The sequence below is a fragment of the Athene cunicularia genome, assembly GCF_003259725.1.
Source record: "Athene cunicularia isolate RWA chromosome 11 unlocalized genomic scaffold, athCun1 chr11_part1, whole genome shotgun sequence".
Lineage (NCBI taxonomy): Eukaryota > Metazoa > Chordata > Aves > Strigiformes > Strigidae > Athene > Athene cunicularia.
In genome coordinates, this window is record NW_020799113.1 from 9,216,923 (window position 1) to 9,239,736 (window position 22,814).

Here is a 22,814-nt window from a genome sequence, read left to right on the forward strand (position 1 = left end):
TCTTCATTAAGACAGAAGAACCATTGCAGTCACTGGAATGAATTAAATGACTTCGCATTGTGTTTAGGATAGACAGTGTAACTACGTTATTGTGTACTTGAATTTTATATATGTGAGATTCCTCAGTTAGTATTGTTGAAATTAAGCTGTGTCTTCACTTACATAGGCTCTTAAAATACAGGATAGATTAACATGTATATGTATTGCAGTGTTTGCTGCAGTAGATGATTATTTTTTTAAATGACAACTCTGAATATGTAAGAAGCAGCTTTTATTTTTTTCTTAGGGTAGGGCAAAACCAGGACTGTAATGCCAAGAGGGTAGTGTCTGAAACAGGAGAGGGTAGGGTCTGACATAGCTAGTTTTTCATGAAGTGCTTCATCATGCTAGAAACCTAAAGGAACCTACAGAGTAACAATTGTTTTTTCATTAATTTTTTAGTTACTTAAATGTCTACTTTTATTTTTCTTTTAAGCTTCTCTTATTGCACTATAAGGCAAGTACTGATGTTCAGGACAATAATGGAAATACTCCACTTCATTTAGCCTGCACTTATGGTCATGAGGATGTAAGTAATTGTTTTGTAACAAACTAAATGGACATTCTAATAGAATGGAATTAAACTGTGATGCGAATTTGCACTAAACATGTATATTTAAAAAAGTAAATAAAAAAGATTTGGGAGCTAACTGTTTCATGCTGTAAACTAGGAGCTTATTCAGTAGTTCATAGAAAATTTTATTATACATTCACATTAAAAATAGTGGTATTGTGCAGATTTAGTTATTTAACTCTTTGTTTAATGACACTGAATTGTAAAAGCCTGCCCTTTAGGCAGTGGATTGTATGAGCAGCAATGAAAAAAAACTTTTTAGGATTGCACATGTTATATGAATTGAAAAACAATACTATAATTTATTGATAGCTTTCCTTTTCTTTCCAGTGCGTCAAAGCTTTAGTCTACTATGATGTGCATTCCTGTAGACTAGATATTGGTAATGAAAAGGGAGATACTCCTCTCCATATAGCTGCTCGTTGGGGCTATCAAGGGATCATAGAAGTGCTTTTGCAAAACGGGGCAAATCCAGAAATTCAAAACAGGATGAAAGAGACTTCCCTACAGTGTGCATTAAATTCCAAGGTATTCCTCTTTATCTTCTAGCCTGATTTCTTTCTGATGCAATGCCATGGAGGTGTAGATGCTTACCTGCTAATAGAATTTTGTGGTCTGGTACTATTAAAGTTAAAATGTGTGTTTCACTTTAAAGAAGAAGGGTCACATTTTAAATCTAATAGTGTGAATACAGTCTGTGGTATAGAACATAAATTTGTAAATGGGTACTTTTAATCTGCTCAGTCAATCTGTTTTTACTACTAGATTGCCAGCTAATTTGCATTTCATTCAGTAGATTTCTCTTTAAGTAGAGTTACATTGGTTCTCTTTATTAATATTTTTATGCAGATTTTGTCATTGATGGAATTAAACTATGTAACGTTTGAAAGAGGACAGAGTGCTTCTGAGGTAACAACCAGTGCAAGTTGCTAAACTTTTTTTTTGCCTATGTTTAACCTGCTTAATCTGATATGTATCTGGTTTGGGGGTTTTTTTGACAACTTTAAGTCACCGCTTAGGTCTCCTCAGCGTTCAACAGAAACCTTTAGCAGAGGATCATCTGTCTCAAGCCTGTCATCAACATCAACTGATATAAGGCCAGAAGAAGTAAAAAGTAGTTATAAAGAGGTATGTCTGAGGTATAAATTTTGACAATAAGCAAAGTGAAGGAAGCTAGAAGAGTGATAATTTGCAACACTTGCTTCTTCAGTAATAGCCTTCTGCCTGGTTTGGAAAATTGTATGCTGCTATCCTCAGGTGCTTGTCATTTCAGTATCTAAACACTTATTTTTGTGTAGTATCAGTGTCTCTGCTGTTTATTTTTGGGGAAAAAATGAAAGCGTATTTGGAGCAGTTGTTTGGATTTACTGCAGTTAACTACACAATTTGAGAATTTGTTGAGATGTACAAAATTGTAATGGCAGTCAGTGCCCCAAGGACCTTGCTGTCCTGTCCAGGAATTACATGCCATTGTTAGCTTACAAAATCTGTCAGGAAGAAGAGACTAGTACAGGCGTACTGCCAAACAATCTAACAAATGCGAATGTTAAGACAAGTTTTCAGAATAGGCATAGGAAATTAATTTTGTAACATGTGAAGAAGTACACATGGTATACTAAGTATTTTGCACATACGCATTTGCTGATTTTGCTCTGTCTGCACTAATCAAGATGCCATTCTCTGAATTTTTTCGTGTGGGACCTTGGATCCATACTTTCCATTTATCCCCTCCTCAGACTGTCACACTACCACTCCTGATGCTTCTCTCTTTTATTTTTTTGCAGTCCTCCTGTTCCATTTTTTTTTCTAAATTGACCTCCTCAGTATTTTTGTTTCTCTCTATATCGCCTCCACCTTCAAATTCTTCCTTTTCCTGCTATTAAACTCTTGGCAAAAGTGTGTTCTCTAAAAATGTTTAGTAGACTCAAAGATAAAAGGTTTGACTGGACAGTATTATTTCAGACTTCATTATCAGTTACTCTATCAGAGCCTCAATATTGGTAGTGTACTTCCCTGTTTGTGCAGAGTCAAGCACTCTAAATAAAGTCTAATGTATATAAAAGATCATCTCACAGATTGAGGATTTATTTTTCCTTAAAGGAACAAATTTATCATGCCCAAGAGCTAAGACTGTAGTTCAAAGCAGGGAAAAAGATTACAAGTGGCTTACATCTTAGATTCTTGGGGTTGATGACCTCCTGTAATCCAGCTTTTGTTCATTTCTGTCTGCCTAATTTCACATGGGCTCACTGCTCTTATTCTTACTAAGCAAAGAGGCAAGGGCCTAATCCTGAACGAGCTCCATGAAGCGAATGCCACTGGAAGCTGATAAGGTCAGTTTTCCAGACTTCAAGGCTTAGACCATGCATTAAGGGGATGCAGTTAGAACTTTATTAACCAATACTGCTGGTCAATTAAACTCTTCACTTAAATGAGCCGGTCATGGTGTATGTCTTGTATGTGGCTTGTTTACAATTTAGAAAAGAGAGAGGAAAAGAGCCAGGCATGTAAATTTGGAACTTCCTCTGTTGGAACTAGTAACTGCTTGCACAGTTCATCAACAGAAAAACTAAGCATGCAAGTGAATTGCAGTAGATTTGTTTCATCTATTTTTACATTTAAAGGAAAGTACTTCCATGGAGGAGTAAGAAGGCAAACTGGAAAGATGGGAAAATGATGTAGCAGACATCTTGCCCTAAGTACTCCTAATAAATTATCTATAAGCTGCATAACAGATGTTTCTTCACTGCTAGGGCCTGAGGCAGTTTTTAGAACCGTAAGGAAGTTGTTATTTTTGGAAAGAAATTATCTCAGTTTACGGGTCACTTGCTATTACTGTATTATCTTGTATGTGATAAGACTGGCTCCTGGACATCATCTGTTTTCCCTCCTTAGTCAGTGGAGAGAAATCAGTACCTTCAGAGAGGAATTAATCTCAGAGATGCTTAATTTGACCTGAGTTGCACAAGTGTCATTTATTGACCACATTCTGTTCTGTAGTTCCCAGAGAGTGGCTTTAAATGACTGGCTGTACTGGGTCTGGCTGAGCTGGGATTGGTTTTCCCCTATAGCAGCTCCCATGGTGCTGTGATTTATGCTGGGAGCTGGCAGGGTGTTGGCAGCGCCTTGGTGTGGTGGCTTCTGCTGAGTGGTGCTTACACAGCACCAAGGCCTCTTCCCACATTTCCCCCCCCCACAGTGGGACGGGGTGGGCAAGATCATGGAAGGGGACACAGCCAGGACAGCTGACCCCAGCTGCCCAAAGGGATATTCCAGACCATGTGACGTCTGCCCAGTGTAGAGCTGGGAGAAAGGAGGAAGGGGGGTGGGGTGGTGGTGGTGTCACCCTTGGTCTTCCAAGGCAACCACTATGCATATTGGAGCCCCGCTTCCTGAGGCCCGACATTGTCTTTTAATGGGAAGTAGAGAATAAATCTATTTTCTTTTTGCTTCTGCGTGCAGACCTTTGCTTTGCATACATTAAAACTGCTTTACCCACAAGGGTTGGGTTTCTTCCTATCTTATTTTCTTTCCCTCTTTTTGCCCTATTGAGAAAAAACAAGTGGGGGGGGGAGTGATAGAGTGACTTGGTGGGTACCTGGCATTTAGCCAAGGTCAAACCACCACACTGGCTTAGATTTAGACACTAACTTTTAGACATTCAAAGTTAGGAAAGAGGAATCCTGCCTTGAGTGCCTAGTGCGTGACTTAGAGGAGCTTCACCTTGTATTAGAAATATAGTACTAAAATGAAACTTAGTGGCTTTCCTAAAAAGACATAAAAATGAAGAGATTTAATCTATCGTCTGATCTGTAGATGCATCTTGTTCTTCTCCTAAAATCCTGAAGAAAGTGATCATATGAGTAAAACACAACTTCCTTTTAGTCTCATTCTTCCTTGTTTGCTTTACCAAACACTGCTGTCACAGTCAGCAAGGTAGTAATTTCTAGATAAAGACTGAAATGTGACTGTAGCTGTTACTCCATGACATCTTCAACTTGCAAGATGTTTCTTAATACTGAAACAACTTTGTTTACACAGCAGCACAGTGCTAGTATAATTCTCTATAATGCTGAAACAGACTTTCACAAAGCTTATTAAGTGATGCTTCAACAATCTGCAGAGGCTGGACAAGTTGCCTATTGATAGTACTAGTGGACTCTCCCTGCCCTTTTACTGGCACCTATCCCATTTTCATCAGTTTAGATCTCAGCTCCTTCAGGTGAGAATAGAAGCAGAGGAGAAGTGGAGAGTAAAAAACCATCTTTCTCCTGCTTTTACAAGCAATCGGAGGGATCAGGGGAATGGCATCAGTGCACTTCAGAGAACCTTCCATCTCTTCTTCCCCTCGCTTGCCTCTTTAGCCCCTGCAGAGCTCATAAACAGGAAAATACCCACACAGAGCAGCTGTGCTCAGGCATTAGCTGCCCTGAGCATACATGTACTTTATTGGTCTAGTGCTGGACACCAGGAGTAACTCCGAGTTGAAGAGACCTGGCTTTTGCTATTGTGTACCCTTTGATATTTATAGATTTTCAGATTTTAAGTAAGAAAACAAATTTCATACTTGCAATCAAGTTAGATTTGTAAATGTTTGGGTTTTAACGTAAGAATAAACCAGTAATCTGCAGATGTGAACAATTGGAAAACATCTTTTTCATCTTAAACTGTTGTTTCTCAAATAGCAAAATAAAACCTGCCACCCTTTGTGCTTCTGGTAGCATATAGTATCTCAGCAAGAGTCCAAACAGGACTACTGTTTATCAGGGTAGAAATTTGTCTTGAGTAGGGATTTTTAGAGTTAGGCTCACAACAGGAATGCTTGGTCAGCTGCTGCTGAAGCAGCATAATAATGTATATGTTTACATGGCTTTGTTAGCGTGTAGGCTACATGTCCTCTGTTTAGATAAGTACTGTTTATCTTTAACTAAGCAAGTCAGAGATCATTAAATGGCCACAGGCCTTGCACAGCTTTTGTAATTCATTAAGGGAGAAGTTTTTTCCTTTAAAACTTAATCAGCATTTATGCACTAGCAGTAATCCTACCACGTGGGCTTAGAGGGTTAGTAAAGGGTGCAGGATTTTCTGTGTACAACTTAATACCAATACTAAAAAAGCAAATAAATTGTTTTCTACATACATAGGTGGAAAAACTCCTGAGAGCAGTTGCTGATGGAGATCTGGAAATGGTGAGTCTTAGCATGGCTGTTGAATATTATTGAATTTCAATTTACCTAATTCAGATTGAGGAAGCTATTTGTAAATAGTACTAAGTGAAGAATGCTTTGGGTAATACCTTTCTTAGGTATCAATTAATCAAATTCAATTAATTTTCTACAAAGAACATTCATTCCATGTCCCCAAATTATTTTGCCTACAGTGCTTTAAGGCCCATTATTTTGATACTTCCTTGACTTCTTGCACTGAAGAAATTACTTTAAATTGAAAAATGCCTTCGTGAAGGCCTGTCATTTAAAAATGTATGCATAGTCACCTCCAGGAGATGCAAAGAACTTGTGAAGAACAACATTCAGGGCAGGCATGTTAAAAAGAAATATTGTGGGAAAGTGCAATTTATTTGCTTGCAGCTGCTTAGGCTGCTGTTGTTAGATGGGGAGCATGGTGCATTGCAGAACTGTAAAATGATACATATACTGAGGTCACAGTATCAGACTGAATATGCAGTTAGCACAAAAAACCAAAAAAAAGGCAAAATAGATGAGTTTTCAGGTGAACGTGATTTTTGACAGCAAATCCAGTAGAAAGTGTTACTGTTCCCAGTTGCTTGTTCCTATGTCACAGAAGTACATTGCATCTTTCCCCATAGGTGCATTGATGCACATGCTCCAGTGGCAATGCTGTGTACCAGTTCTGGACATAGAATGGTGGGATTTACATTTGGTGGTTTTTTGACTTAGGAGGCATTCCAGTAATGCAGTGTTTTTAAATCCACAAAGGCTTTCTGATGCCTAAATTACCAGGTTCTCTAATGCTTGAGTATTGTCTACTCTTTATTGTGTGTTTACTGCATGTAATAATTGTGCATAGGTACTATAAATTAAAAATGGGCTCCTTTTTTGTTTGTTGTGATGTATTTTTATTAATATTTCATCCAGAGGGGAAATTTAAGTGACACCAGTCAGTACAGAGAAGTTATATCAGGGGCATACAACTTTACTGTAGTTTGGATTTCACTTCAGATAGATAACTGATGACTGTAATAATACCAGTTTCAGAGTTGTTGTTCTGTAATTAGTGATACTTACCACCTGTCTTGACATATTTTTTTAGTTACTGTTCCCCTTCATTCCTGAAAATTTGAACAATAAGGTGCTTCTAATGTCAGTCTACTGAAAAATTGTAGATGACATGGAAATCTAAATTAGAAGTTTTGTCTCTGGAAAGATGTATAAAGCTGTACACTTCTTAATTGTTTTCTAGTGCACAGAAAAAAATAATGAACCCATGTAAGAATGCAGAGTTTCTCTGCTGGATATATGTTTTGAAAAATTTCTTAAGATGATATGTACCAGGAGTTACAGATGCTAACCAAGTATCACGCAGTCATCGTAAAACACATAATCTGTGTCACAAAATACATACCATGTGAATATTGATTCTCTCATGTTTTATTCCAGTTAGATGATAGAAACAAATTTATCAACTTTCAGTTGTTAAGTAAATATAATTATTCTAGTTTACATGTACCTTAATCTTAGTAATTATTTCCAGGTCAGCCTTTAAATCATTTCAAGAAGCAGAAGTACATACAATGATAATACTTAGCATCTTTCTGGCAAGTAGTAGACATGAATGTATTACAATTAACTTTTCACAGACTTTGCAACAATAAACTGCATCATGAAAATATCTAAAGAAAATTAAATAGCACTATGATTTTTTTGAAAAATTAGTTTCTAGTAATGCTCAACAGATAGCAGCAATGGAAAGCATATAGAAATCTGATCTATGTGTTCAGATGACAGAATCACCTTATCTTTTGTGCCTTTACTTTCCACGTTACTCAAGTTCATGTAAAACTTCATTATAAGAGAATTGTCCAGTTGGATGGCAAAGGTTACAGCTTGTGTCTCTATTAAAAACCCACAGTTATTTAAAAAGTCTTATCTTATTCTGACAGCTTGAGGTCTGTCTCCATAGGAACGGAAGCATCGGTAGGGTCATTAGTGCTGTTGTGGATTTCCCCTGTGACAGCCAATTGAGCTTTGCAAGAGGAGGCATTTAAAAAAACCTGCTATGAAACTGGAAGATTTAAAAAAAAAATATTATACTGTGATTGTTCAGGAAGCCAGAAAACAACCTTTGTCATCATTGCAGCACCTGCAAACTTCAAGTGTGCTTTAGATTGGAGATAATCATGTTAATCAGTGACAGTTATTTTAGCTGACTCAATGGCAACTAATTCAACATTTTGAAAATAAAATTTAGCTCACTTTTCTAAATTTTCTGTGTCTGTACTAAAAAGAAATATTTTGAGACAATATGGAGGGAATACCTGTATATAAAGGATTAAGCTTTATTCCCAAAATATGTTTCAGTTATGCAGCAGCTTTTTTTTTTGAGTGGTTCACAAACTGTACTTTTTACATGTTAAGTGGTTGCTGAATTGCTAGAAAATTATTATAGCTCCATTATTGGTGAAGTCTGTCAAGAGTTGTCTTAGTCCATTGTATATTGCTTTGAACAAAGCCTTTGTATGGCTCTAAGGCAGTAAAATAGGCTATAGAAGTAGTCAATACTGCTTAACATCAAGTGTTGGTCTTTCATTCTTAGTGATTGGATTTGGTGTTCAGGTGTATGGTGTGGCTCCTTAGCGATGGATGAACCATTCAGCTTTCAACAAAGATACTTAGATTTAAAAGGCAAGAAAATAAAAAACCCCCACCTTTTATTATTAGAGTGGAATAACACAAGAACAGACCTGGGACATTACAGAACCTCTTCTGTTAAAAGTATTTCAGAAGAGATTGATCAAACGGTATTAAGGAAGAACTGCATTGTCTTAGTGTAGAATACTGGTTTAGGCACTCTTCTGAAATTCCTTCCACCCAGCCAGTTTTGACTATTCTGATGCAATGGATATATGCAAATCCACCATAAAAAAAGCAAATCTCATGTATAAAATAAGTCTTGTGGGGCAGCTAAAAGTCCAGCATACAGTGTCCCTGGAGTGCTCTGCTAAATATTCCAGAAAGTGTGTTACTCTGCAGTGTAAAGGTTTTAGATGACAAGTTAGCTGGCAAAGGGAGATGATGGACAATTTGCTGAGATACTTCAGGGTGTGCCTGCTTAAAAGTAAGTTTAATCTTTTGACCAAAACCCCTTTAAACAAACAAACAAACAAAAGCTATTCCACTGTAATTATAGAGATACACACAGGAGTAGCATGTTCAGATTTTTGGTGAGACACTGGTATTAGTGTGTTCAGAGCTGCCTATTTGGATAATGAGAGCAGCAGTATTGAGCTGTGATAGAAGAAGGTGTCAGTTGTGAGAGTCATGATCAGTCTGCAGGGAACGAGGGAAGTGACAGTAATATTTTAGACATGTACAAATGTAGCAAATAGTAAACCTTCACTGATCTGGCCTTCCATAAACAGACAAGCTCAAGAGATTTATTTTTACTCCAGAGAACAATGTGGAATTTGCATGGAAAGTAATATTCCCTGTGAAAAGCATGCATTTTCTGTCTCAATTATGTTATTATTCAGAATCAGGTATAAGGCCCTTACTAGTTGTTTTAGGATTTATTCTAGCTGCATCTGTTTAATTGGATAGATTATTAAGGTGTGTTTAGTTTCCCAGAGCTACCTTAATGGTAAGAAGCAGAACTTGCTGACAAGTGTGAGAGTAAATATAGTGGAAGGAACCTGTAAGAAATTCTTTTCTCCCCATTCTCTTCTTAGCTAGCACCTGTAAGAGCTCTTGGATTGATCCAGTTCTGTGGCATTAAACCCAACCCACAAAGCCAGCAAAGATACTTCTGTCTCAGTTTCAGCAAAAGGTGGTTCCTCTGTTTTGCTCCATGCCACTGTTCAGTGGGAGACAAAGGGCTAATCTTTCTTCATGGTAACAAGACAATGATACATCTTTAGACAAGTCTCTTAAAAGTTGCTAAAAAAAAAAAAGAGTAAAAGGAAAACCCTTCACAAGATGACATGTATTACAGCCTCATACCCACTATGTAATCCTGTAATTTACTGTGTCTGGGAACTTCCCAGAAGATCTGCAGGAGCTCTGGGACATCGAGCCTCCACACATAAGCACCCTGATCTTCCTTCTGTCTTGGTTTTTGAGTGCCATGATGTTAGCCATTTTCATGCACCTGGAAGAAGGTGACTGTTGATGTACTGTCTGTTGTGTTATGAGACCAATTTAATTCCCACTTCTGTCTTCAGTTTCTTAAAGACCTGTCTCACTGAGTGTAATACAAACTCAGAATGATAACAGTAGATAGATGTCAGGCTTAACATTGCCAGATGGTGTAGTAATGGAGACTTCATACAGCCACTGCTAATTCTAAGATGTCTTTAGTTTACAGTGGATTAATGAATTTCAAGGTAAAAGTGTATTATTTAAACAGCCTTTCTTTGCTACATAGAATTAAATGTAATTAACATGCAGTAAGCATCACTGTTTGCAAATCACACATCAATGTTCTGAGTCCTAAGACTGTCTTCATTGAAGGGCCTCTCCCTCAAAAATGAGGTACTGCACATTGAGGAAAAAGGGCAACTGTCAAGCTCCTGGGAAGTGACAGACCTAAGAAAAGTCAGTGCTCCTGCAAAGTTTTGGATACCAGTAAAATGTTATCATCCTTGTCACTTCTTATGTTCGCTAAGGCAAAAGATGCAACAAAATTTGCATTGATACGTGCTGGCACAGATCATCTGAGCTGAAAGGATTTGGAGGGTTTGGAATAAGTGAACAGAAATCTTGATTAGGCAGTAGGAAGTCATTTATAATTTACTTCACTGCTATGCTTGGTGAAGTTTCTAGATGCTTTGTCAACAATAACATTTGATTTTTTTAATTTGGCCTCTGGGCAGCTGATGCCAGGAGGTAGCTGTGTGGTCTCCCTGAGATATTCACAAGTGTATGTTTGTGAAATCTTACTTGTCTACATATGCAAATTTATTAGAACATGGAAACTTTGGACTCTATAAAGGAGGACTTGCTTTCTATGCTAGGTACGTTATCTCTTGGAATGGATGGAAGAAGACTTAGAAGATGAGGATGACACAGCCAGTACATCAAAACCAGAATTCTGCCATCCGTTATGCCAGTGCTCAAAATGTGGGCCAGCACAAAAGGTTGGAATATTAATTCTGTAAAAAGAATAATTTATATTCTTGTAATGTGACTTTTAGTCCTAGGGAAGTAGCATTCATATTTCCCAACACCTATGTATTTTTGTCTAAAAAGCAGTTGAATATATACAAAACTTAACAGAGTTCATCTGGTGTTATCAAATTGTTCTGTTTTTAATTGAGCTGTAGAAAAATTTGGACACAGGAACAGTGTTCAAAGATTTGCCTAACATCTAATGGAGTGAAAAAACTTTGCAGTTTGCTTTTAGAGGATGTGGACTGCTGTCATTAAGGTTTGGACAACTTTGAATAAAGGGGAAAAAATCTTTAAGCTTCAGTTTGTCCTGGTTCTCTTTTATAGTTTATGTTGCTAACTGTCACAGTCATTAAACGACAACATCTACTTATCTGTTAGTAATCAGGTTAGCAAGGAATACCTGCTAATCCTATAGTCAATGTAATGCTGATAAAGTCTTTTTAATTGCATGATATCTTTCATACAAGCTATATCTAAAACCTCTTCAGAAATAAAATATAATTGCAAAGACTTCCGTTTCAATTGGAAAGACTTCCTCTCCCCTTATTTATCACGACTGTAGAGGAGAGTCAGGCTTTACAATAGACTTTTAAAAATGTAAATAAAGAATGATCCCAGCTTTTTGGAAATAGAAAACCAATTACTTGCCTTTCAGGAAGAGCATGTATTACTATGTCTGAATGTATACATAACTGGATAAGTCATTGCAAAACAAAACAAAGTATTTCAATGTATTGTCTACTTTGAGGTAACAGTATCCGTATCACTTAACTGAGAAAATGTAAAATAGCTTAACTTTTTCTAAATTCATTTTCTGCAGGCTAAAAGTATGCTAGTTGTTCTAAAATGCTTCACATTCAGACCACGTTTTATTCTCTGGTAATGTGTGTCCATGTACCCTCAGTACAGAGATCGTATGCTAAAGATGTCAGAGCCTGAGATGTAAAGTTTATTTTGCTGATAACAGGGGAAGGAATGGCATTTGCGGTGGAATTTGCTTGCCTACTGAATGAAAAGTAGAAGGAACTTTTTAACTAGTCTTAACCACTGTGTTAGGTAGGCACATTAGGTAGGCATGATGAAAGATTGTCTACCACTGTAAATGTTAGGCACCTTCACAGTTTGTGAGAGGAGTAAAAAAGTATGTTCTGTACTGTACTGCTGTGTAAGCTGTCTTACAGGGAGTTTCCTTATTTTGACTCCACATGGGAGTCAGTTCTCTGGGCCAGTGTTACTTCCACATGAATAAAATTAATTTTAGTTTTTATCTTTACTACCTGGAGCTTCCTGCAGCAGTAAAAGAGGTATGTAGTGTCTATCTCCAAGAGCATAAATGTCTGTATAAATGAAAGTAACTCATAATATTAACACTTACTCTCCATATGTATGAGCATCCTAACAGCTATATCATCTCAACATATGCTGCTTTAGCCTCTTTTTAATACCATGAATACTTTTTCTGGAATTTCTCTATATGAAGCTCTCATGGTGGAAGAAAAGTATTGTTCTGTTGAAAAATACTACCAAGCTGCTCTGGTTTATGAACTCTTTCTCTGAAGGTCTCAAATCAGGCTTTGTAGCAGAAGTTCTTGTAATGTCCATATACTTAGCAGGTATTTGTCTGCATTTTTGTCAACAGAAAGTAGCATGACTAATTATATAGTTTTGGTGTGTATTTTCTTCAACAGAAATTTGCAAGGATCTCTGCTAATGGCCTTGGAGTAAATGTTTCAAACCAAGATGGTTTTACACCATTGCATATGGCTGCACTGCATGGACACTCTGAGCTTGTCTCTCTCTTGTTGCAACATGGAGCCAGTATCAGTGCCAAGAATGTAAAACATGCAGTTCCTCTTCATCTAGCCTGCCAGAAAGGTCACTTCCAGGTAACTGAGCCTCTTCATAAATGCAAGCTATTTAACACTTAACCACCAACAAAAAGCTGTTTTGTGAAATTATCAACAAGACTAAACCAGTAATAGTGAAAATTAGTTAGGTGACTCTTTTTTTTTCTTTCAGTCTCTAAATTCTCCAGATGAAAAGGGGATCTTTAAACTGAAACAGTTTCAGTAGGCACCTTTTCTTTTTTAATGACCTGAAATAATGGTTTAATGAAAGTGCTACACATATCTACTGTCATATATTGAACACTTTAACTTGTGCAGTTGAATGTTCCTATGTATCTTACCTCTGTACCTTCTGTTGAAGGAGGTTGTGTGTACATCTGTTGATGCAGTGGACTTGGTGTCTTCAATCGGCACAATATTAAATATTTACATTTAAGTAGATTATGAGCCAAGTGGAGCTCTGAGGGTAGCAGATAACCTCATTCCTCACTACAAGTCAGGGAAGCATAAGCAGGGAAGGAGAAGCATGAGCTAGTGACGGGAGGGTGTTAATACAGGAAGGAGAGTAAATGAGAGAGGAAAAACAACAATCACGAAAAATCAGGTGCAGAAATGCAAATGGGAATATGCAGAAAAGTGGAAAACTAGAGTTTTAAGAATAAGGAGCTGAGGACTGCAAGAGGAAAAAAAATTGAGAGAATTGTGAAGATGGTGGGGAGACAAAGCACTAGGGAAGCAAGAAGAAAACTAGAATACAGCTCAAACTTGTAGCTTAATGAAGGTTAGTTCATGTGGCATATACAATGAGTTTGGAAAAGGTGAAAGGATATTGTTGCTGTGATGGTTTGGTTTTGATGTTTTGTTAAGTTACCGATGATGTGTTTTTCACATACCTCAAGTTTTATTTTCTGCCCTTTCTTTCAGTTGCCTAAGTTTTTTTTTTAAAGAAGTGTGTGGTAATATATGAAAATTAGTATGATAGGAAGAGATACTTGTGGTTATCATCTGTTTGGCAAAGATAAGACTTGTTTTCTCCATCCTTTTTTCTTCCATCTCTTTTTCATTCTAGATTTCAAAAAAAAAATTTTTTAAAAAGGAGGGGGGCTTTCACTGCATGATTATGGTTAGCTGGTATCATAAATTAAAAAATTGTTACTTTTTTCAATAGGTGGTAAAGTGTCTGATGGATTACAATGCTAAACAAAATAAAAAGGATATATATGGAAATACTCCTTTAATTTATGCATGCTTGAATGGTCAGTATGAGACTACTGCCTTGTTGTTACAGGTAGGATCACTGAAAACAGAATGTTCAGATTAGCATTTCTTACATGATATATGTACTTATCCAGTACTTGGGATCCGTATTTTTAGTTGCACATTTCTTCGTCAAAACTACTCAGGGAAAAAATAAAAGTATTTGTTATCTCACTCCATTCAATCCCTTCCTTTCATGGTGCTTTATTAGATAAATATTACTTTACTGTTGTACAGCTAACTGTTTTTATGAAAATTTTTTTGGCAGGTGTTATATTTTCCTGCTTATGATTCTATCTTGTAGGGTTTCTTGTGGGTTTTGTGATTTTTTTTTTTTTTAAATATCTTTTAAACTTGGAATATGTAGTAGATACATACAAAAATGAAATGAGCTGATCCATGAAATTGTGGCTATGAGAAAGGAGGAAATAATATGATCAGGTGGCTTATTGTTGAACTGGTGATTGCTAGTATATGCTTTCTGTGTTCGTATACAGCTACAAGGTTTCTGTTGCATTGTTTTCATTCATACATTGAAAAGAAAAGAGGAGAAATACAGATTTAGAGTAATGTGCTATCTCCATTTCATGCTACTCTGTCTTTATAACTTCAATTTCATCTTGCTGTCCAGCATGGAGCTTCTGTTAACCTTTCTAATGCCAAAGGAAATACAGCACTGCACGAGGCCGTGATAGGAAAGAACGAAGCCCTGGTAGACTTGCTACTTCAGAATGGTGCAATGACACATATAAGGAACGAAAGGAACTGTACCCCTGCAGACTGTGCCGAGCCGGTGAGTGCAGAAAGCTCAGTTCTGACGTTAGATTTTCATAAAGTTCCATATGCATAATATAGGCATGAAAACAAATATAAATACTTGTCACAACAGTATTAGCCAAGACTTCTGTATTTAGCAATTACACTTGATATAAAGACTAAGATGCCTTTTTATTGGACAACATACAATATGATACCTGTGGTATATGAAATCTGTTGCATTTCTAAAATAAGTTATTCTAGACAAAAAGGATGAGTCTAGAAAGAGTGAAAGCATATATGTGAATGAAAATGACATTAAAATCTGTGCTAGTAATGGCAGAAAGCTGAACAAATATTGAATGTAGGAAAACAAACACCATTCACTAATCAATTATACTGCTGGCAATCTTCCTTGTTCCACCCACCATCTTTTGCCCTTCATGCCTTTTGATACCTTTTATCTTGTCATTTATAACTCTGACCTTCCCCTATGTTCATAGCAATAACATAGTATGTAATATTAAATTATAGGAATTATTCTTAAAATTATTTAATGCATATCTTTATGCGCTTAAATAACCTCTGAGATGTAGCATAATGACAACAAAATCCTGTGCTGAGTCAATTTTTAATATATGTATTACCATTTAAACTGAAATTAGCTTAGCAATAAATAATTATTAAAAATAAATAATTATTAAAATAATCGATCTAGACTACAGAATCATCACTCTGGTACAGTGCAACTTGTGGAACACTGATTTTGTCCCTATTCAAAATTATATGATTTAAAGTTTGTATTTAGAATGAGGTATTTTTGTGTGTTACATTCATTTGGCAGCAGTTAATTAACACACTGCATAGACTAGAGTCCTAAATTGTACTGATGTTTTTCTTTTTCTTTAATAATGGTGAAAATGGAAACTTTTAAAATTAAGAATTCAAATATCATTAAGTTGCTGGAAACAGCACCAAGCTATGTACCTACATCAGCAGAGAGAGAAAAGGAATGTGAGCAGCATGCTTCTATCAAGATAAGAAAAAAAGGTACATGTCATATTTCCACTGGTATGAGTAAAAAGGGATTTAGGAATTAATGTGCAACTATGTCAAATAATTTATATAATTGATTTACATATAATTAAAGAACAGGCAACTATTTTGCGTATTTATTAAAGGTAGCACCTAAAATACTGTAACTAAATGCAGACTTTGTATTATATTAATGACTGCTGCAAACTCAGTTTTTACTTTTTTGTGTGTGTGTGTGAAAGTAAAAAAAAAATGCCACATTTGAGATTATATTAACCATGTAATAATTGTCCATTTCAGTGCAAAGTAAACCAGATTAATTTAAATCTCTAGTTGTCATTTACATTACCCTAAAACAGGGTAACAGGGAGTGACTCTTCCATTAGTAACTGTCTCTCATATTATGGGATGGAAATATGAGCTACAGAGGTAACTGCCTAAACCATTAAGCACAGTTTGCAAAAGAATGACTTTCAGTAAATGGCAGCATATAGCACAGTGTAAGCAAATATGTTGAGACACATAGTATGGTTTGACCATACAGCTGAGCTGATGTAATGGCTTATTGCCTCTGAAGAGATGGTGTTACTCACCATCCATCCTCACCTCTTTCCTGCCGCCCTCAGCTTCTGGTCTTGTTTATCCACTACTTTCCTTATGGTGGCTCAGAAGTTTTTCAGATTTATTTTCAGGCTGATACAGTTCACTAACCTGGGGCAAGGGGGGGTCACAAGTTTTGTGCCGAGCTAGACAATCAGCACAGGGAAGGATCTTCTGCCACCAGAATTGTGGAGAGTAGACAGTGAGGCTGCACAAGCAGGAATTAGGAAAGATGAGGAGCAGTAGTGTGCCAATTTCAGCATCCATGAGTTTGTTAGGTGAGTATTAGGATTTTCAGAACAACTCTTGCCTGCTTTCCTAGGAAAGATTGTAAATGTTTCATTTTTACAAAACCAAAATTAGTAACAGTATGCTGATGCCCGAGATTCATATAGTTCTTTCAAATATTATGAAAATAGTTCTAAAAAGACAACAGAAGACATGAGTAAGTAATATTAACAAACCAGTGATATAGCACCTGTGTGTTAATTCAGGTTTGTAAAAATTGGAATTGAGTCTAGAATTACATGGTGTCTTCAGAAGCTTTAGTCATGCTCATCTGATGAAGAATGCTTACTCCTGCAACTTAAAATGATTTAAAATTCTCAAAGATAAATGGATTTGATTCAAGTTATTACTATTATAGTTTTACTGTAAAATCTAATGTCAGTAGATACCACTTTTCATTCAGAACTGTGTTTTTTTAATTCTTAAGTGTGACTCAGTTGTAATTTTAGCTGCCTGTTCTTTTAAACCCCTAGTGAATTCTAAGCCATGTGAGAAAGCTGATGATCCCATAAGCAGACAACTTCAACTGGTCCAATCAATTAACAGATTTAACAAGTAAGCATAGAAGCTTCCTCAGAAGTATGTTTATTGTTTCCCGTAAGCGAACAAGAAATACAACTGTTAATAAAGCCCAAAAGTGGGTCAAGCATTGTTAGACATCACATATGACTAATTTGACAGTAGATGTTAATTCTCCAAGGCATGCACATCCACATGACCAGACAGATGTTCTAGGCATGACATACACATTGGTGAACAGCAGTGACGTGCTGTGCAGTGGGACTGAAAAGGTTGTCAGTGCAGGAGTACTTGCAAATGTATTTAAAATTGGTTTTGCACTAATACTTGGTGTATCATAAATTTAATCATTTCAGAGCCAGACTGCTTTTAAAATATTATCTTAGTGCTTCACTCAGTGGTTGGGTTTTGCCTATGATCTTTTTAAATGTTAACGTATACTCTGTGATAAAATATGTGAAATACTAGTAGGCTGTTGTTTTGAGGTGGTGGTGTCAGACAGTGGTCTTTCTGTGTTTAGATAGTGCCACCATGTGGATTATCTGTGGCCGAGATTTTTGTGGAAAGACTGACATAGTTAAATTTAATTTCTTTAAAATATTTTTAGAGCAAAACATTTACGGAGAACAATAACAAGAGATAAAAGTGTCCCTAATTTTGACTATCAGTTATTACATCAGGTAAGTGGAAATACTTGCTGAATTATTTGTATAATACAGCAAATCTGTTTGTTTTGTCTGCTATTAATACAGATACATATTACAGGAAAGTTTCTTTACTAGTGGTGGTTGATGAATCCCAAAATTCTGACCTGTTTGCTAAATTGCTAATGTTTCATCATTGCTCAAACTTCAATGGTGCTTCTATAGCACCTCTTAAACATCTTATACTTACTTTTAAACACCATAAGCCTCTTATTGCAGGCTTCATCTCTGTCTTGTTTTCTTTGTCATGTCTAGTAACATCTAGATTATACCAAGACTTGAAAAACTCCACAGCTCATGAGAGCTGTAGCCACGCAGAGATGCTATATACAAGAGAGAAATTTTTCAGTAGGTTAAAATTAGGGTTTGCATGATAGGTCTTCTTGTAGGAGGAGATTGTTTGCGCACGTGACAGCAAACTGCATGTTGCATTGTCAGCTGTGATACAAACATGTAATTAGTTCATCTATGTTTGGGGGTACTGTGGCACCCTACACCAATCTGACCCTTGGGTGCTGCCCTGCACCCAGAGCATGTGCTCCCTCTTCCTCCTGTACACTGGCTTTGACTCTCACTGGACCTTCTGCTGAGCCATTTCAGCATAGTAAATCAAGAGGAGAAACTAACTTATTCAAAAGAAACAGTTTTCTACCAGGGTAGTTCAGTAGCTGTCCATTATTAGATTGACATAGTATTGGAAATACAGACTCTGCTGCTCATCTCCATCGAGAAAATGGAATACTGTTCTGTTTCATAGAGCCCTTACGAGGGGGCATTTGCAAAGACCCTTGAGAATGCCAAATTAATTCTTTACAACTGCAGTATTTAATTAATTCTTTCTAGTGTTAATGGTAATATCCCACTATTTAATTGTGTTATTTAGATTTTATCGTTGTGGCTCGCTGAAGGCAGTATGTCACGCAAGTACAGCAGGTGTCAAAAAACTACTGTGACCATGATATATAGCACTTTGAGCATGTGTGATTTGTGGCTTTGTGAAGTCATACAGCTCTAAATTGCTAGTGGGTATAAGCTCCATCTGAAACTTTTTCAAGGTTGTTGCCATTATTTCAGTAAAAGGGTATTGTAATTAATTTCTGCCTTTTGTTCTTATCTTAGAAAATCTGTCATTAGCATGTTTGGGTTCTATTTTTTCTCTTAAGTTATTTTAACATTTGCAGAGTGGCCAGTAATCAAGGAGAGCCACACACTCTGAAATGGAAAAAAATCAGGACCAGATGTGGAAATTGAAGATAATAGTTGGAGCGACCAAAAAGAGTCTTTAAAGGAGATGGGGAGGGCCGGGGTGTCTTCCCTGACAGGAAAGATCTGGAAGCAGGGAGTCTTGCCTTTGCCTTCAGCAGTGCCTGGTTGAGCCTGTCTGTGTTACTACTTACACATTTCTTAATGGTAAAAGAAATGGCTGTTAATTTCAAGTACCTTGAGATTTGGATTACAAAAGGTGTTTTGAAGAGTTAGGGATGATATTGGGATAGTGCAGTGAAAATAATGAATGAATGAATGAATGAATGCCTTCATTCTCTTTTCAGTTTGGTACTGATGTATATGTAGCTTGGGGCAGGTTCTTCTCAAATGTAGACTGAATATAATTACTGTCCTACAAAGTACGCTATTTTTAATCCTTGGCTGTGTTCTCAGTATAAAGAATAACATGAAATTAATATGATAATTATATTCAAGAAACACTATATTAATTTACTTCTCTCTAATGAAGGAAGTAGACAATGCTTCTAACACACCATTTTTCTATCCTCACAGTTAGCTATTAAAAGCTTCGATAAAACCAAGTTAAAATCTGTTGAAACACTGGACCAGAGCAAAGCTAAGATTATTGACACAGGATGCAGTGGTGAGTTTGGAAACCATGATGACATGATCGAAGTTCCTCACAGGAGTAAATTAATGCACCGAAGACACACTGTTAATGTGCCACTTTCAGCAGAGAATGTCAGTGATAATAGTTTATCCAGCCCTAGAGATCCAAATATTTTACAATCCAGAGACTGCTGTGATGATTTGGTTTCAAAACATTGACAGGGAAGCCTGAATTTGATGTCAAAAGCTGAGGAACTAACTGGTGTTAATTTCAGTAACTGTACATCAAAGAATTGGGTGATGCTTGCAAGCTTGCCTTCAGAACAGAACACGAGGATGACTTTTCAGCAGAAACAGAATGTTCCTAGCACTTTGGAAGACTGAATCCTCTGCTTATGTTGGAGGTAACTACACAGCCAGATCATTACTGATCTCAACAAACAGGGATGTGCTGAGATGTAGACAGCAAAATTACTTTCCTATTCTACTTAGCACTTAATAAAAAATTATATGTAACAGTAAACCAAACGAAACCCTGTATTGTATTTTTCAGCTACCCACTTTGTTTTTAAATGTCTTTGAATTTTTGCATTTTCAGTTTTTAACACTACATTGGATAAGTATATATAAATATATATATATTTATATATATATATAAATATATATTGGATATCAAGGTATTTATTGCCAGAGGTAATTGAAATGTCTATTTTTATTGTAATGTTACAAACCATTATAGTATATATTTCTGTATATTTCAGTAGCTGGGAAAATAATAGTCCGTAACATCTTCAACGCTGCATTATACATGCTATTAATGTGAAGGGATGCAATCCTTGCTAATTTCTTTGCAATGCTCCCCTGCATTGGATCTGTAAGATCAAGTTCTTACACAGGAGACAAGATACTGGGGAAAAAGTAGAAAGCCCTTGACAAAGCTACACTTTGGAGTCACTGTTCACAGCCTAATCCAAAAAAAAAAAAAAAGAGGAAGTAGATGCAAGCATGTATGAGGACACAGAAAATTGTTGGGTTTTTTTTGTTTCTTCCTCTAAAGCAAGTCATGCAAAAACGCACAAATATTCATGATTCTGAACCTGGGCAACATCTGCAGACAAAACTGCTTAGGACCCTATTCTGGAGTGCTCTCTAAAAAAGGTGAAATTCCAATTATGAAAGGTATTGCTTGCATCAGTAAGCATTTGTTGGAATAGGCCAAATACTACCCCATTCCTAGAGGTGATCAGTGAAGAACTGAAAGCTCACAAGTAACTACGAGATGGCTGCTTAGATTTGAACGTCATTTTCTACTGTTTCGGTTATGGTAGGAGAACATGTAAATAGCACAAGCCGGGTTTCTGTGTGCAGTATTTTTTTTTTTCTTGGCTCATCACATCCAGCTTGCATTTTATTCCATAAACTATTTGTATGAATAATTGTTTCTTTTAACTGTGGTATTAGTAAACTGCCTGGCGAAGTACAAAGCTGGAGGACATACTGGTGATTTTTTCAAATAACTTTTTAATCTAAGAGATAAAATGTCCAGTAAGTGCACATATGGACATTTGGAGATGAGGTTTGTGTTTATTTTTCTATTAATTTATGAATTCCTCTGATTTTCTAATGTGCCTTGGATTTGTGCTAAATGATGGAAAGAAAAAGCTAGTAAAATAACTTGAAAATGCTGTTTTCTTTTGAGTCCTTTTTTCTAAGCATTGCGTCTTTTATGCAGTTTTCCTTGCTTTGTTTTTGTAGGCATTTGAAGGCTTCACCTTGTGTGTCTATGTGCAAACTGAGGGATCTGTTGGAATTTACCCTCAAGTTCAGTATGACCTTCTCCCCTCCTGCATTCATGGATTACCATTATTAGATTGTGTGGTTTTGTGTTTAAGACACAGAGATGTACAATATAGAACTGTACCGAAACTGAACATTTGCACCTAACTTCCTTCTCTAGCACTACATCCCCATTAAAAAAAAAAAAAAAAAGTAGGATAAGCTATTACAAGCCATAAGAGCAAGAGGAGATACAAACTGTTTTTTTTCATCTTGTGATACTATAAAGATGACCTAGAGTAAGTCACCCTTACCTGTAGCAAAAATAATATAGAGATTACTTACAAAGTTTAAGATACAAGTAAATATTCATGGATCTGATTTCCAAACTGCATAAGCAAAATCTCACTATGTTTTAATTATACTATGCATTTAACTAAATGATTCTTGTCTTAAGGCTGCCTGACAATATAGATGACAAAAATCAGTTTATTAGCTTATAACTGGTGATACTGTGCTACAGAGTGTAAGTACAGAATATCCTGCTGTAACTACAGAACCTAAGTTAGCAAAACAACACTAAGCTCAGTGTTAAGTCTTTTTTTATTGATCCTTAATCACAGCATGGTTGAATAGCTTTGGAAACAAGTTTTAAGATAGCTTAGGAAATACCTTTAAAAAGGGTTAGAGATAAATATCAGAGAATGTGAGCTCTGAGTTAGATCCTTTTTTTCTATTAAAATCAAATTTTTAATACAGCAGGCTATGGAAGACAACTTGTTCAATACTGTTACATAATACATAAAGTATTTTGTTGTATTCTAGGCAAGCAAGGACCCATCTGCCATGCTCCCAAGTTTCAGCCTTGGTATCAGCAGTTACATAATTACTGGTTAATTTTTTAAATTTACGAATCAGCCAAGCATTAAAGTAGCACTTGCCTGTGAAAAACTTGCCCCCCCCCCTCCCCAAATGAAATAAATTTGCAAGAAAAAACCCAACACAGTAGCTTACTCAGGTGACTTAATACAGACTCCATGCATATTGCCTACTGCCTTTTTTTAAACAAAATCCACCTTTTAAAACATGTAACAGAATATATTGTTTTAGAGTTTTACAGAAAAAGTATAAATTTATTAGAATTAAACTGAGTTTTCTATTCTATTACAGTATCAGAACAGTTGTCCTTGTAAACCTGAGGCTACTTAACTGACCA

The 22,814-nt window shown here is 36.3% G+C and overlaps 1 protein-coding gene across 3 annotated transcripts in view; it reads left to right on the top strand.

Moving 5' to 3' along the window:
• ANKRD27 (ankyrin repeat domain 27) overlaps window positions 1-21,507 on the top strand; it is a 57,858-nt gene extending 36,351 nt beyond the window's left edge. For 2 of the 3 annotated variants that reach the window (XM_026856577.1, XM_026856578.1), the window contains exons 17-29: window positions 476-568; window positions 944-1,141; window positions 1,463-1,522; window positions 1,622-1,741; window positions 5,758-5,802; window positions 10,824-10,946; window positions 12,669-12,866; window positions 13,996-14,115; window positions 14,716-14,877; window positions 15,782-15,890; window positions 17,237-17,318; window positions 17,890-17,962; window positions 19,766-21,507. In XM_026856577.1, the coding sequence (XP_026712378.1) occupies window positions 476-568; window positions 944-1,141; window positions 1,463-1,522; window positions 1,622-1,741; window positions 5,758-5,802; window positions 10,824-10,946; window positions 12,669-12,866; window positions 13,996-14,115; window positions 14,716-14,877; window positions 15,782-15,890; window positions 17,237-17,318; window positions 17,890-17,962; window positions 19,766-20,041 (1,659 nt within the window). In that variant the 3' untranslated portion in view covers window positions 20,042-21,507. The remainder of the gene's footprint in view (window positions 1-475; window positions 569-943; window positions 1,142-1,462; window positions 1,523-1,621; window positions 1,742-5,757; window positions 5,803-10,823; window positions 10,947-12,668; window positions 12,867-13,995; window positions 14,116-14,715; window positions 14,878-15,781; window positions 15,891-17,236; window positions 17,319-17,889; window positions 17,963-19,765) is intronic. The other variant, XM_026856579.1, reaches the window with a different exon arrangement.
• The last annotated feature ends 1,307 nt before the right edge of the window (window positions 21,508-22,814 follow it).